The 12654-nt window shown below is 51.7% G+C and overlaps 1 protein-coding gene across 1 annotated transcript in view; it reads right to left on the bottom strand.

Annotated features, from left to right (window-relative positions):
* GREB1L (GREB1 like retinoic acid receptor coactivator) overlaps positions 1-12654 on the bottom strand; it is a 95113-nt gene that overhangs the window by 37116 nt on the left and 45343 nt on the right. Inside the window, exons 18-23 of the mRNA XM_064170697.1 lie at positions 11557-11690; positions 9153-9492; positions 3697-3812; positions 3110-3354; positions 1583-2142; positions 695-797 (exon numbers count right to left, since the gene is read on the bottom strand). Coding sequence (XP_064026767.1) covers positions 695-797; positions 1583-2142; positions 3110-3354; positions 3697-3812; positions 9153-9492; positions 11557-11690 — 1498 coding nt within the window. The remainder of the gene's footprint in view (positions 1-694; positions 798-1582; positions 2143-3109; positions 3355-3696; positions 3813-9152; positions 9493-11556; positions 11691-12654) is intronic.

Genomic DNA, 12654 nt, shown 5'->3' with positions numbered 1-12654 from the left:
CTAATTCTTAAGAGGATTTGTGCTTCCCAAGGCAAAGTCCTGACACAGCAGTTAATGGATCTGTGAGAGCTGACAAATGAGCCCCAATCCAAAGAGGCTCTCCCCCCACCCTCTTCCTCAGTACAACATCTGTAAAGTGCAGATAGAAGAAAACTGGGAGTTAATTTGTAAAGAAACACAAATAACTGTCCTGTTCTGGCCAGGAATGGCCAGTTCTGTCCTGTTCTGGCCAAGAATGTTCTTCAATGTCCTATTTATAATCAAAGCTAGCAAGGAGAGAGGATGGGCAGATGTCCATTTACCCCTTGGCATTAATTTTAAAGTTATCCAAATAACCCAGAATGCATTTAGTTAGAGACAGAATAGAATCATAGAATCAACCAGGTTGGAAGAGAGCTCCAAGTTCATCCAGTCCAACCTATCCCCCAGCCCTATCCAGTCAACCAGACCCTGGCACTAAGTGAAGTGCCTCATCCAGGCTTTCCTTGAACACTTTTAATAGTACTCAGCCAAGCCTGATCCAAAATTGCCATTTTGGTTAGCCTGTATTGAACCCATGCAGACTCCTCCAGCTACACACTAATGGACAAAGTTCTCCCTGACTTTCTGTGGGCCTGGCAGTCTGGCACTGCTGAGCACCATCACAGGAGAGGCTCTTTGCAGTGGAGGTTAAGGATGACTGCTGAGTACTTACCGGCATCGACCTCTTCCTCATCATACACATCCACCTCCAGCAGCCGAATCAGCATGCGGAAGAGGATCCTCAGGAACTGCAGGTAGGAGCCAGTCTTGCCCACCTGAGCCAGAGAGGAAGAAGTCCAGATCCCAGCTCAGACTAATACCAAGGAAGAAGAGAAATGCCTTTTGGCCTACCCCTTTCTAGCTCTGTCTGAAGAGAGGAAACACAGCATAACATTCCCCACTATCACAGCATGGGTTGGGTTGGAAGGGACCTTAAGGATCATCCAGTTCCAACTCCCTGCCACAAGCAAGGACTCCTTCCACTAGCTCGGGCTGCTCATAGCCTCATCCAGCCTGGCCTTGAACACCTCCAGGGAGGAGGCATCCACAGCCTCCCTGGGCAACCTGTGCCAGTGTCTCACCACCCTCACTCTAAAGAATTTCTTCCTAATCTCCAGTCTCAGTCTCCATTCTTTCAACTCAAAGCCATTGGCTCTTGCCCTACCACTGAGAGCCCTTATCAAAAGCCCCTTACCAGCTTTCCTGCAGCCTCCTTCAGGCACTGGATTATGCTGAATACTATCACAAAACAGATCTGTGGGCACAGCCTGGCCCACAGCCTGCATCACTTCTGTACACTGGGAGACTGGCAGTGACAGCTGCTCCTCTGCCAATACTCCTGTGGCAATTTTCTGCCTACAACCTGTACTTCATTTAAGCTGATGCAGGAGATACAGAATCACCCTTCCTCTCCTTGCCACTCCTAGCATAGACTTAGCCCTGAAATGTGACTGATTTTTGGCATCACTGCGTGGACTTGCAAGGCACCTTTGTGATCTCCAGCCCTCAGCCCTGGTATGTCCCTGTGCCCACAAGGCAGGAGAAGGAACTGCTGCCTTACTTGCGGTGGTCCTGTCAAAAGCAGGCGCCTGGGGTGGAAGCTCCTGGAGCCAGACGTCTCCCCCTGATTGCTGAAGTCTGCGTGGTGCTGCCGGGCTACTGTCCACTGCCTGTAGTAAAGAGACTGCTCCTCGCTGCTCACGTCCGGGGGAAGCAGCGGCCTCAGCGAGCTCAGCCAGGACACATCAGCATGAGGCAGGAGAGAAGAGGAAGAAGGCAAACTCCCACTCTTCTGGGAGCTGAGGAGGCAGTAGGCAGCTTTGGAGAGGATGACGATGCGCGGCAGGGCGGCTCGCAGCGCTCTGCTGGCCCTGCCCGAGTGCGCAGCGCAGCGCAGCGGCTGCGCGGCCGGAGACAGGGAGCAGCCTTTGGAGGTGCTGCTGGCCAGCTGCGTGCCCAGAGAGTCGCACTCCTGCTTCAGGCTCTCCCCGGCTGTGCAGCTGGGCGAAGCGCCCTCGTCTACGGAGCTGTGTGCCACGCTCTGGAAGTCGGCTGCGGGGGGCGGCTTCTGGGACCTGTCAGCAGCGCTGGAGGAGCTGACGCCGTTGTCTGCCAGGGAGCCTGGGGACAGCGAGCAGGCAGTGAGCAGGGACTGCCTGGCGTCAGGGAACGCAAAGACATCACCGACTCGTTTCATCTCAGGGACAGCTCCAAGCTCCCGAGCTCCCTGCTGCTCCGCGAGTGCTGCGGGGCGAGCTCAGCGTGCGCCCTGGGCTGCTGTCTCACCGCTTAGACAGGCATTACTGACACCCATCTGTGCCTGCTGCTAGGGTTCAGAGTCCAAACACGTGTTCCCATCCCAAACTACCATTCCCTGCCTGGGATTTGGGATTTGATGGTACAACCTTCTTAAAGTCAAGGGTACCACCGTACAGATGAAGTCAATGCTCCTTCACCTGAGGACAGCACTCCTTTCGCTGCTTTAACAGGAGCTGGGCTGGGCTCCCTTCTCCACACCAGTCAGTCTCAGAGGGGGCATGGGAAGATCTGGAGTATGGCAAAGGTCCAAGTTCAGCTCTCTTAATACCTTGAACTTGTAAGAGAACAAAGGGAAGGACCCAGAAGTGCCTGAGGAATGCAAGAAAGTTCCTGGTGGGAGGTGATGCTCCACTCAAGCCTGAAGAGGTAGAGCAGGGAGGCAAATACCCATCCTCACCCACAGCGACTCCTGCAGCTGCAGAGCACTCTTCTATTACTACACATTTTTACTCTCCATTCTACTCCCATTTTTAAGATCCTTTCAGCCTGTGGCAGATGAAACCAGGACCTATTGTGAAATACAGGTGTGAAAATGAAACTGCCAAGGGTGCCTTGGCTGTGGCAGAGCATGCTCCCACTAAGCCACCCCCCTTAGCTGTACACAGCAAGAGTGCTCACTGGAAGGCATCTGCTGCTACCATCTCCTTGCCTAGCTTGCAGCATGATGCAGCTAAGCAACCCACGCTGGACTCAACCTCTTGGTGCTTCCATCCAAGCTGCAGTGAGGCAGGCCCCAGGACATGTTCTTCAGAGCAACAGCAGAACTGACCTGAGGTTCCAGTAACAGCGCTGCTGTTACTCTGGGGCCGGTCCAGGTCTATCAGCAGCTCATCAGAGTCATTCTCACTGCCATTAGCCTTCTCCTGCTCCTTCTCACTCAGGTCAAGAGCTACCACAGGCCTCTGAATGGCCTCCCTGGAGACGTAGCAGCAGGCCAGGCCCACTTCTTGCTCTAACGCAGTCCGAGTCAAGTAGCTGGAGTCAATCAGTCGAAGGTCACAGTATTTCAGTGACCTGGAAAAGCCAGCCCAAGATGGAAGAAATGTTTTGTTTCCTCTGGCTTTGAACAAAACTGCCTGTCTTTGCTTCTAAAACATTAAGGACATTAGCCTGTAAACATAGAATTCTTTAAACATATACAGCAGAGTCTGCACAGGCACTGACTGAGCCACACAGTGCAGCAGCTTTGCCCCTCACAAGCCACACATCCCAAAACGTTCAACTGCTCCTAAATGAACTCTGAAATACACATTTTCCTTCTCTGAAAAAACAGCCAGATGGTATCAAACCACTTATCCACCCCAGCTTATGTGAACTTGCTAGAGAACAACCATAGTGCAAGAACAGCAACAGCACCTGGGGAAGGTTTCTCCTAGAGGGTCCTTGCCAGTTAGAATAACAATGCAAGGCAGACCTTCCAAATCCTGATAGGTGCGAGGGATCCAGTCCTCCTGCTCGGTCCCCCTCCATGCCTGTGAACAGAGAAAACTCCAGTCACATCAAATGATGGCTCCTAAAGCTTCGCCCCTTTTGCAGTGCACAGAGTTAGCTTCCCCAGCAGCCAGCAGACCTTAGAATCTCAGAAGACCTGAGGTGCAGGTAAGCATTGATTGCTGGCAGCAAAGTGTTAGCCAGGCATTACAAGCACAGAGGAGAGATGCACAGCAATTGGCTACTCAGAGGTGGGAACATTCACCTGGTGTCAGTGTGGTCTGCCAGAGGAAAGTGCAGCTCATGCCTTCAATTCCATGCTGGCACAGATAAAAGCTCTTTGAAATGAAGGTGCAAAGCTAAGGTGAGACCTTCAAGTGGAGTATGAAAATGATTCCATGACCCTCAAATATATGCTTAGATATTCTATACAGTGCAAGATTGCATGAAAGAAAAAAAGACATTTCCCTTTCACTGTAGGTAACTCCACACTGACAGTCTGCCAAGGCCCGAGACCTAACCCTGCCACTTTCCTTCAGCACTGGCAGGGCTGATGGCATCAGTCGTTACAACCCTCAGCCCTCTTAGTTCAGCCAATCTTACTGAACAGGGCTGAGCTCATTTCTGCTTTCTCTATTGGATGTTGCCTCCTAAAAACATTGTTAGGTCTTGAGCAGCAGCATCTTTCTGGCTGCGTTGCACAGACTTCCAGGTGATCAGATGCTCAAAGGGCTGCAGCACCTCTGCTACGAGGACAGGCTACAAGAGTTGGGGCTCTGCAACCTGGAGAAGGCTTCCAGGAGACCTGGCCCAGGTGGCCAAGAGAGCCAGTGGCATCCTGGCCTGCATCAGGAATGGTGTGGCCAGCAGGAGCAGGGAGGTCATTCTGCCCCTGTACTCTGCACTGGTTAGACCACACCTTGAGTGCTGTGTTCAGTTCTGGGCCCCCCAGTTTAGGAGGGACATTGAGATGCTTGAGCGTGTCCAGAGAAGGGCGACGAGGCTGGGGAGAGGCCTTGAGCACAGCCCTACGAGGAGAGGCTGAGGGAGCTGGGATTGGTTAGCCTGGAGAAGAGGAGGCTCAGGGGAGACCTTATTGCTGTCTGCAACTACCTGAGGGGTGGTTGTGGCCAGGAGGAGGTTGCTCTCTTCTCTCAGGTGGCCAGCACCAGAACAAGAGGACACAGCCTCAGGCTGTGCCAGGGGAGATTTAGGCTGGAGGTGAGGAGAAAGTTCTTCCCTGAGAGAGTCATTGGACACTGGAATGGGCTGCCCGGGGAGGTGGTGGAGTCGCCGTCCCTGGAGCTGTTCAAGGCAGGATTGGACGTGGCACTTGGTGCCATGGTCTGGCCTTGAGCTCTGTGCTAAAGGGTTGGGCTTGATGATCTGTGAGGTCTCTTCCAACCCTGATAATACTGTGAGACTGTGATAGTAGCCTTCCAGTATCTGACAGGGGCCACAGGAGGGCTGGGGAGGGACTATTGACAAGCTCTTGTAGGGCCATGCTTTGTGGGTAATCCACTCCGGTGCAGAAGGGGATTGAACAGGAGGACTCACTGGGACTCAGTGACTCACCTTTGGAAAATGCCCACCAAAAGACTTGAGGATTAATTGTTCCTTAGCACAGGAAGAGCAAGATGTGGAGCAACATTCCTGTTTTCTGCTCTGGCTCTGTTCTCTTTCACTAGTCCTGATGCCTCTCCCCTGATTTTCCCAGCATCCTCTGTATAACATGTTCACAGGAAAAGATTCCTGCAGCTGCCCAGGGACCTCCACTGGCTCAGGCCAGCAGCCTTGGCAGCAGAGAGCTGTTTGCTGTCTGGGCAGGGCCAGGCTGGCTGTATGTTATCCTTCCTCCTGTGCTGGGAGGTTCTCTGACAGTGCATGGCCAGAAAATGAAACAGAAGACAGGCATGAAGCTGATTTGCCTTCTGACAGCCTAAGGACTTGAAGCCTGTGTGCCTGAGGCTTGGAGCTGTGACCTTGCAGAGATGTATTTCTTGACCATCTCACTCAACCAGGGCTGCACTGCCTGAGCTCCTCTCCTCTTAATGTCTCCCAGGTGGTTTGATTCTGTTACAGGTAAAGCTGTGCCACGCCTGGGCAACAGAAAAACCTTATTTAAATTATTGTATAGAATCACAGAATGGCTCAGGTTGGAGGAGACCTTAGAGAGCACCTTAGATCAAAAAGAGAGTGTATCACCTTTGGAAAAGAGGGGAGGTGTCCCAGGGAAAGTTCAAGGAAGTTGCTAGGTCTTGTAGAAAAAAAATGAGAGAGGCAAAAGCCCATTTGGAGCTGAGGCTGCCACTGCTGGTAAGGAGAACTAAAAATGTTTCTGTAAACACATTAATGGCAAGAGAAGGGCCAAGGACAACCTCCAGTCCTTGTTAGATAGAGAGGGGAACAGAGTGACAAAGGATGAGGAAAAGGCAGAGGTGCTTAACATCTTCTTTGCCTCAATCTTCACTAGTGGGACAGGTTGTCTCCAGGACAGCTGGACTGCTGAAGTGGTGGATGGAGTCAGGGACCAGTACAGTCCCCCTCTAATCCATGAGGAAGCAGTAAGGGACCTGCTGAGACACTTGGATCCTCACAAGTCCATGGGACCGGATGGGATCCACCCTAGGGTGCTGAGAGAGCTGGAGCTGAGCTGGCCAAGCCACTCTCCATCATTTATCAGCAGTCCTGGCTCACTGGAGAGCTCCCTGAAGACTAGAAGCTGCCAATGTGATACCCATTCACAAGAAGGGTTGAAAGGAGGAGCCAGAAAACTACAGCCCTGTGAGCCTGACCTCAGTGCCAGGCAAGGGCATGGAACAGGTCATCTTGGGTGCCATCACACAGCACCTGCAGGATAGCCAAGGGATCAGGCCCAGCCAGCATGGGTTTAGGAAGGGCAGGTTCTGCCTCACCAACCTGATCTCCTTTTATGATCAGGTTACCTGCCTGGTGAATGTGGGGCAGGCTGTGGATGTAGTCAACCTGGACTTCAGCAAAGCCTTTGACACTGTTTGCCACAAGAAGCTCCTGGCCAAGCTGGCAGCTCATGGCTTGGACAGATTCACTCTGTGCTGGGTCAGGAACTGGCTGGAGGGCAGGGCCCAGAGAGTGGTGGTGAATGGTGCCACACCCAGTTGGCAGCTGGCACCAGTGGTGTTCCCCAAGAATCAGTGCTGGGCCCAGTCCTGTTCAATATTTATTGAGGATCTGGAGCAGTGGATTGAGTCCAGCAGCAGTGAGTTTGCAGATGACACCAAGCTAGGAGCAGCTGTGGAGCTGTTAGAGGGTAGGAGACCCCTGCAGAGGGACCTGGCCAGGCTGGATGGGTGGGCAGAGGCCAAGGGGATGAGATTGAACAAGGCCAAGTGCAGGGTTCTACACTTTGGCCACAACAGCCCCAAGCAGCACTACAGGCTGGGGCCAGAGTGGCTGAGAGCAGCCAGGCAGAGAGGGAGCTGGGGGTGCTGGTAGGGAGGAGCTGAAGATGAGGCAGCAGTGCCCAGGTGGGCAGCATAGCCAATGGCATCCTGGGCTGGCTCAGGAGCAGTGTGGGCAGCAGGACAAGGGAGGTTCTTCTGCCCCTGTGCTCAGCACTGCTCAGGCCACACCTTGAGTGCTGTGTCCAGTTCTGGGCTCCCCAATTCAAGAGAAATGTTGAGGTGCTGGAAGGTGCCCAGAGAAAGGCAGCAAGGCTGGGGAGGAGCCTGGAGCACAGCCCTGTGAGGAGAGGCTGAGGGAGCTGGGGGTGTGCAGCCTGCAGCAGAGGAGGCTCAGGGCAGAGCTCATTGCTGTCTACAACTACCTGAAGGGGGGCTGTAGCCAGGTGGGGTTGGGCTCTGCTGCCAGGCAACCAGCAACAGAAGAAGGGGACACAGCCTCAAGCTGTGCCAGGGCAGGTTCAGGCTGGATGTTAGGAGGAAGTTGTTGTCAGAGAGAGTGATTGGCATTGGAATGGGCTGCCCAGGGACGTGGTGGAGTTGCCATGCCTTGGGGGTGTTGAAGCCAAGCCTGGCTGGGGCACTTAGTGCCATGGTCTGGTTGACTGGATAGGGCTGGGTGCTGGGTTGGAATGGACGAGCTTGGAGCTCTCCCAACCTCGTTGGTTGATTCTATGATTCCATGATTCTGGCACTCTGGAGTGCCACTGAGACAACCCAGCTCAAAAGACATTACAGGCTGACCTTTGGACAACTGCTTTCTTCTCCCTTCACATGCATGTTTCAGAGCTCATTTTCTACTCATCTGCAAGGGGGGAAATAAGCTCAGATTCCTACACCTGTTCCCCAAAACCATCTGAGGTTGTGGGAGGAGGAGTAAGAATAATTACTTAAAAGTTTCTCCATTCATTGCTCGATGAAATTCCTCTGCTCCAGATCCATGGCTGTACAGATGTTCATCTGCAACAGCTTCACACTCAATCCTGGTCTGCACTGAAGGCCTCATGGTCTGCTCCTGCAGTGTGTGAGGGCTGCAGCCCCTTAGAGCAAGGGCTGATCAGATCACAGCAAGGAAGCCCTCACAGGACTCCCAGTCCAGAATGATTTCAGGTTGGAGTTAATGCCCAGCCAAAAATCCAGCAGCAGAGAGCTGCTACCTCACACTCTCTCCTTTGTAGCTACTGCTTTCTTCTCCTGCTGAGGACCAGGTTTGAGAAGCAGAGGTTGTAGCTTCTTTAAAGGGCACTTCATGTGCAAGAGCAGATTGCAGGTGAGCTCTTCCAGAAAGGCTCACAAAATGCACTCCTTTCCTGTGTGATTCTGCCTTGCAGTAGAAACAGAAGGTTGTGTCTCTATGAGGCTTAGGGCATGAAGCAGGACAGAAAGCAGAGTTTAAAGTGATGCCCAGGGCACCCCTGTGCTGCACACAGGGAGGTTAACTCAGGAGTGGCTCTGGCCAGTTGCAAAAGGTTCAGTGCGGTGCATGTGTGCTGCGCAGAAGGGGCTGTCAGGGGGCAGGGGTTCCAGAAGCCTATGACAAAGAGCTATCAGCAGCTATCAGAAGGGCAGAAGATGGATGGACAGAGCACACCACAGACACACTGGACAGACAGGCCAAGCCAGTGGAAAGAATCAGCTCTCCTAAGGAGGTCTGAGCTCTGTTGTCTGAGATTCAGAGGTGAAATAATTTGCCTCCTGCTGTTACTCAGCTTTAACAAGAGGTACCACCCAGTGCTTGGACTTGATGGGGCAGTGCCACTGGGACTTCTTTCCAAGTTCCTAAAGCATTTATCCTTACCCAAAGTACAGTAAAACTCTGGGGGACAGGCACAGAACACGCAGCCTTTACCTACAGAGCAAGTAACCGAGAGAAGTGAGGGAGAGGACATAGGACACACGTTCAGATGACTGCCAACAGACAAGAACTGATGTTCTGCTAACCTTCAGCCGTGTCACAAAGTGTTTGGTGACAGCAAGCTCCGAGGCAGGATTCCCAAGGAGGATCTCAAAACGATACTGCAGACCTAACTTGTCTCTCACTTCTTGTAACCTCTCCTTGGCCAGCATGGCCAGCTGCACAGAAGGCACCCTAATGACAAGCATGTGGCCACAGCCATTCTTATCCTTTCCTGGGGATGTGATAAGGTCATCCATTATGCTGAGTGTTTCAGGTGTGCTGTGGTCTCTCAGGGAGGCCATGGTGGTGAGAGCCATCAGAGCTTGGGAGTACTGCTGGATGAGCAGGTAGCAGCGAATCACCATGCTGTGCAGCCGGGGGTACCTGGAGGAGACACAGCTCTGTGTTAGCACATGGAAACCACAGCGAGCTCTGAAAATCAGCCAGCCCCAGGACTGCTTGGTAAAACAGTACCTTTCATTTTTATTGTTGCACTCAAAGAATGAAGACTTTGATTTTCTAGGCACCCTGTTGTCAGTAAAGGCATATAACCAAGTACAGGAGACAAAGAGTCAAGCCTTGTGCTCAAGCAACTGAGTTCTAAACTTTTCTTAGCACCATGTGGGGCAGAATTTCAGTTATACTTCTTCAGAGACACAAACCACCTCAGGCCAGTGCACCTGAAGAGCACAGGTGAGTAACTGCTTTGCTGTCCACGAGTTTTAATTCCACAAACTTGGATGCTCTCTGCTGCTGCAAATGGCCAGTGGGAGAAGCACTTCACCACTTCACATCTCTCAACTTACAATCACAGAGTCAGTCAGGGTTGGAAGGGACCACAAGGATCATCTAGTTTCAAGCCCCTTGCCATGGGCAGGGACACCCTACCCTAGATCAGGCTGGCCAGACCCCACCCAGCCTGGCCTTAAACGCCTAACTTCTCACCAGCAATTCTGACTTACCAATAGGGCCTGCAACAACAGATCTGAACTCACAAAGCAAAAGGCCAGGAGAACAACATTACAATCTACTCAAGCAAAGAGCACTCCACTCCTAGGCATTCCCCACAAGTTCACTCACCATCAAGAGCCTTGACTGCTAACCTTGTGCCACAAATGTCCAAGTGACTAAAACAATTTAAAGCCCCAGACTTCTCTGGTCTCTTTCTTCAGTGATTTAGTGGGATCCATGTGAATAAAGTGTAGTGTGTCTTTAAGCAGAGGTACAGGAGCTTGACCTGTGTACCATAAGCCACTCATTAAATCAATATATTTTAGAATATATTTTACTCCTCCTCCCATGAAGGTGCCCACTGGACTTCTGCTGCTAAAAACGTGGAGCCTCTCTTATAACACCAAAATGTCTGCAATGTTCTCAGCTGAGCCTGTGTGGCTCACCTGCTCAGATGGAATAACCCCCATCCTTGAAAAGAGAGGCTAAAGTGATAAACTGGGATGCAAAAGCACATCCTGGCTCCAAGACAGAGGCTCACCTCCCATCAGTTTCCAGTCTCACCCAATGTACTGTCAGAGCAGTATTTACATGTGCACTAATCCTCCTTTAGCCTTCTCCCCACTCACAGTTTAAGAACAGAAAGGGAGCAGTGAGCACTGTCTCTACCACTGAGGCAGGAAGACCATGAGAAGCTTGAAGAACTGACAAGTAAAGATTACCTGAGCTTCTAATGACTTATCACATCCATTACTGACATATCTGCAGATAAGAATAAAGGCTGAAGGATGCACTCACATGTGCCACAGCAGAGCCCCTGGTGCTGTATTTGACTTTACAAGCACAGACCTGCACAACTGTAGCAGTGACCTACGTAAACCAGGAAAAACAGTGTGGAAGACAAACAATCCTGTCTAGCAGACACCAAAATACAATGACAACTGTAGCTTGAAGTGCTCCCAGGGACCTGTCCTGCTGAAGGGCAGCACAGGGCAACTCCACAGTGCTGTAATGATAGTACTGCCTTCACTGCTGAGTCGGTGCCTTTAGTCGTGGAGAGCTGCTACCAAAGCAGCTTCCTCAGGCAGCTGCAGCCTCCTAAGAAGCCACTCTGAGCTGCAGGAAGCAAAACCAGAGCCCTCTGATGGAAAAACCAAAGCTGATGGGTTTGAAATGACACCACTCACCTGGGCCACCACTAGCAAGAGTGTTGGCAGTCTCAACAAGAGAGACACCAGAAGTGATGAGGTATGGAACCTCTGCTACCTTCTAGGCCTAGAGAGCATCAGAGCAGAGCCTGGACTACTGCTGCATGGGACTCAACTCTTCTGTAAAGCCAAGAGGGGCATCCCCTCCTGCACCAGCACTACAGATGTTACAGAAACAAGAACTGTACCCTTCAGGGACTGCAAGATCGGTACCAAAGGTCGCCAGGCCTGCACCCCTCTGTGGAGGCTCAGGTGAAGCAGACTCCCAGGCCCCCACTTCACTTTTTACCTTTCTAGAAGTGTGCTGACCATTTTCTCAAAAGTTTCGTCACATCTCAGAAGGGGACTTGTGACTCCCCACTGCAGGGACCTGCTGTATTCATTCAAACCAAAGTACAGCTTCTCCTCTCCTGCTGCCTCATCCTGGTGACACAGACAGCAAAGACGTAAGACTGCTGCAACCCCACTTGCATTTTCTTATTTCATGTCAAACAAGAAATGGGAAATACTTCCCAGAGCATCCTTTCACTTCCTCCATTCCCTCCCAGTGATAAAGAATTCAACAGAATGCTAATTGTTCATCACTGATTATCTGTCTGCCGCTAGGAAAGGCAGGCAGAGGTCCCAGCAAATTTTCCAGGGTCCCTGTGACCACAGAGGGTTCTGGAAACCACAACCTGACCATCCCTCTGCTGGACTGTCCATCTGCAGGCAGTGACCAGAAGGGCAGAGTGTCTGCTGCCTCAAGTGCCAGGAGGCCTTTGCTGGGCCCAGCATGGGCTCCATGCATCTCCAGCAAGGCCATTTCCAGCGTAAGGGAGCACAGGCAGCCTCTGCCCTGTGTGTGTGTGGCAGGGGGTTGTGGCTTGCTTTTTTTCTTGTGTTTTTTTATATCAGGAGACTGCAAGTTCCTCATTGATTCTATTTGTTTTGAAACAAACCTTGCCTATAGGCCACTTAACAAAAGGTGACCACACTGGATTGTGCTACCAACCAACCAAGCTTTGAATACTCATCCAGGCTGTCATTTCCTCTACTCTGCTTGACTTTAACTCCTTTTTAAAGTGACCACTTTAAGACACTTTACAGATACCAATACAATGCAGTCAGATGTGACATAAATATACCAAGCAAAGCACAGGAGAAAGGGTTTTAAATCAGCTTTAGCCCAAACGTCCTCAAAGTCTGCTGGCTGAAATGGTGCAAAGAAGCTAACGGCTCCAAACGCACCTCTTCTCTGCACAGTGCTGGCACCTCCCAAACCCTAACTTCCTAACCTAGCACACAGATGGATTAGTACCAGAGGAGGAACTAGCAGGCCAGACAGGCTATGTGACATGTACAGCCCAAAGTCAGACTGCTTGACACTGGGCAGCCAGCTCTGAGC

The sequence above is a fragment of the Pogoniulus pusillus genome, chromosome 34, assembly GCF_015220805.1.
Source record: "Pogoniulus pusillus isolate bPogPus1 chromosome 34, bPogPus1.pri, whole genome shotgun sequence".
Taxonomy (NCBI): domain Eukaryota; kingdom Metazoa; phylum Chordata; class Aves; order Piciformes; family Lybiidae; genus Pogoniulus; species Pogoniulus pusillus.
This window is presented reverse-complemented; position numbering and strand designations above follow the sequence as displayed.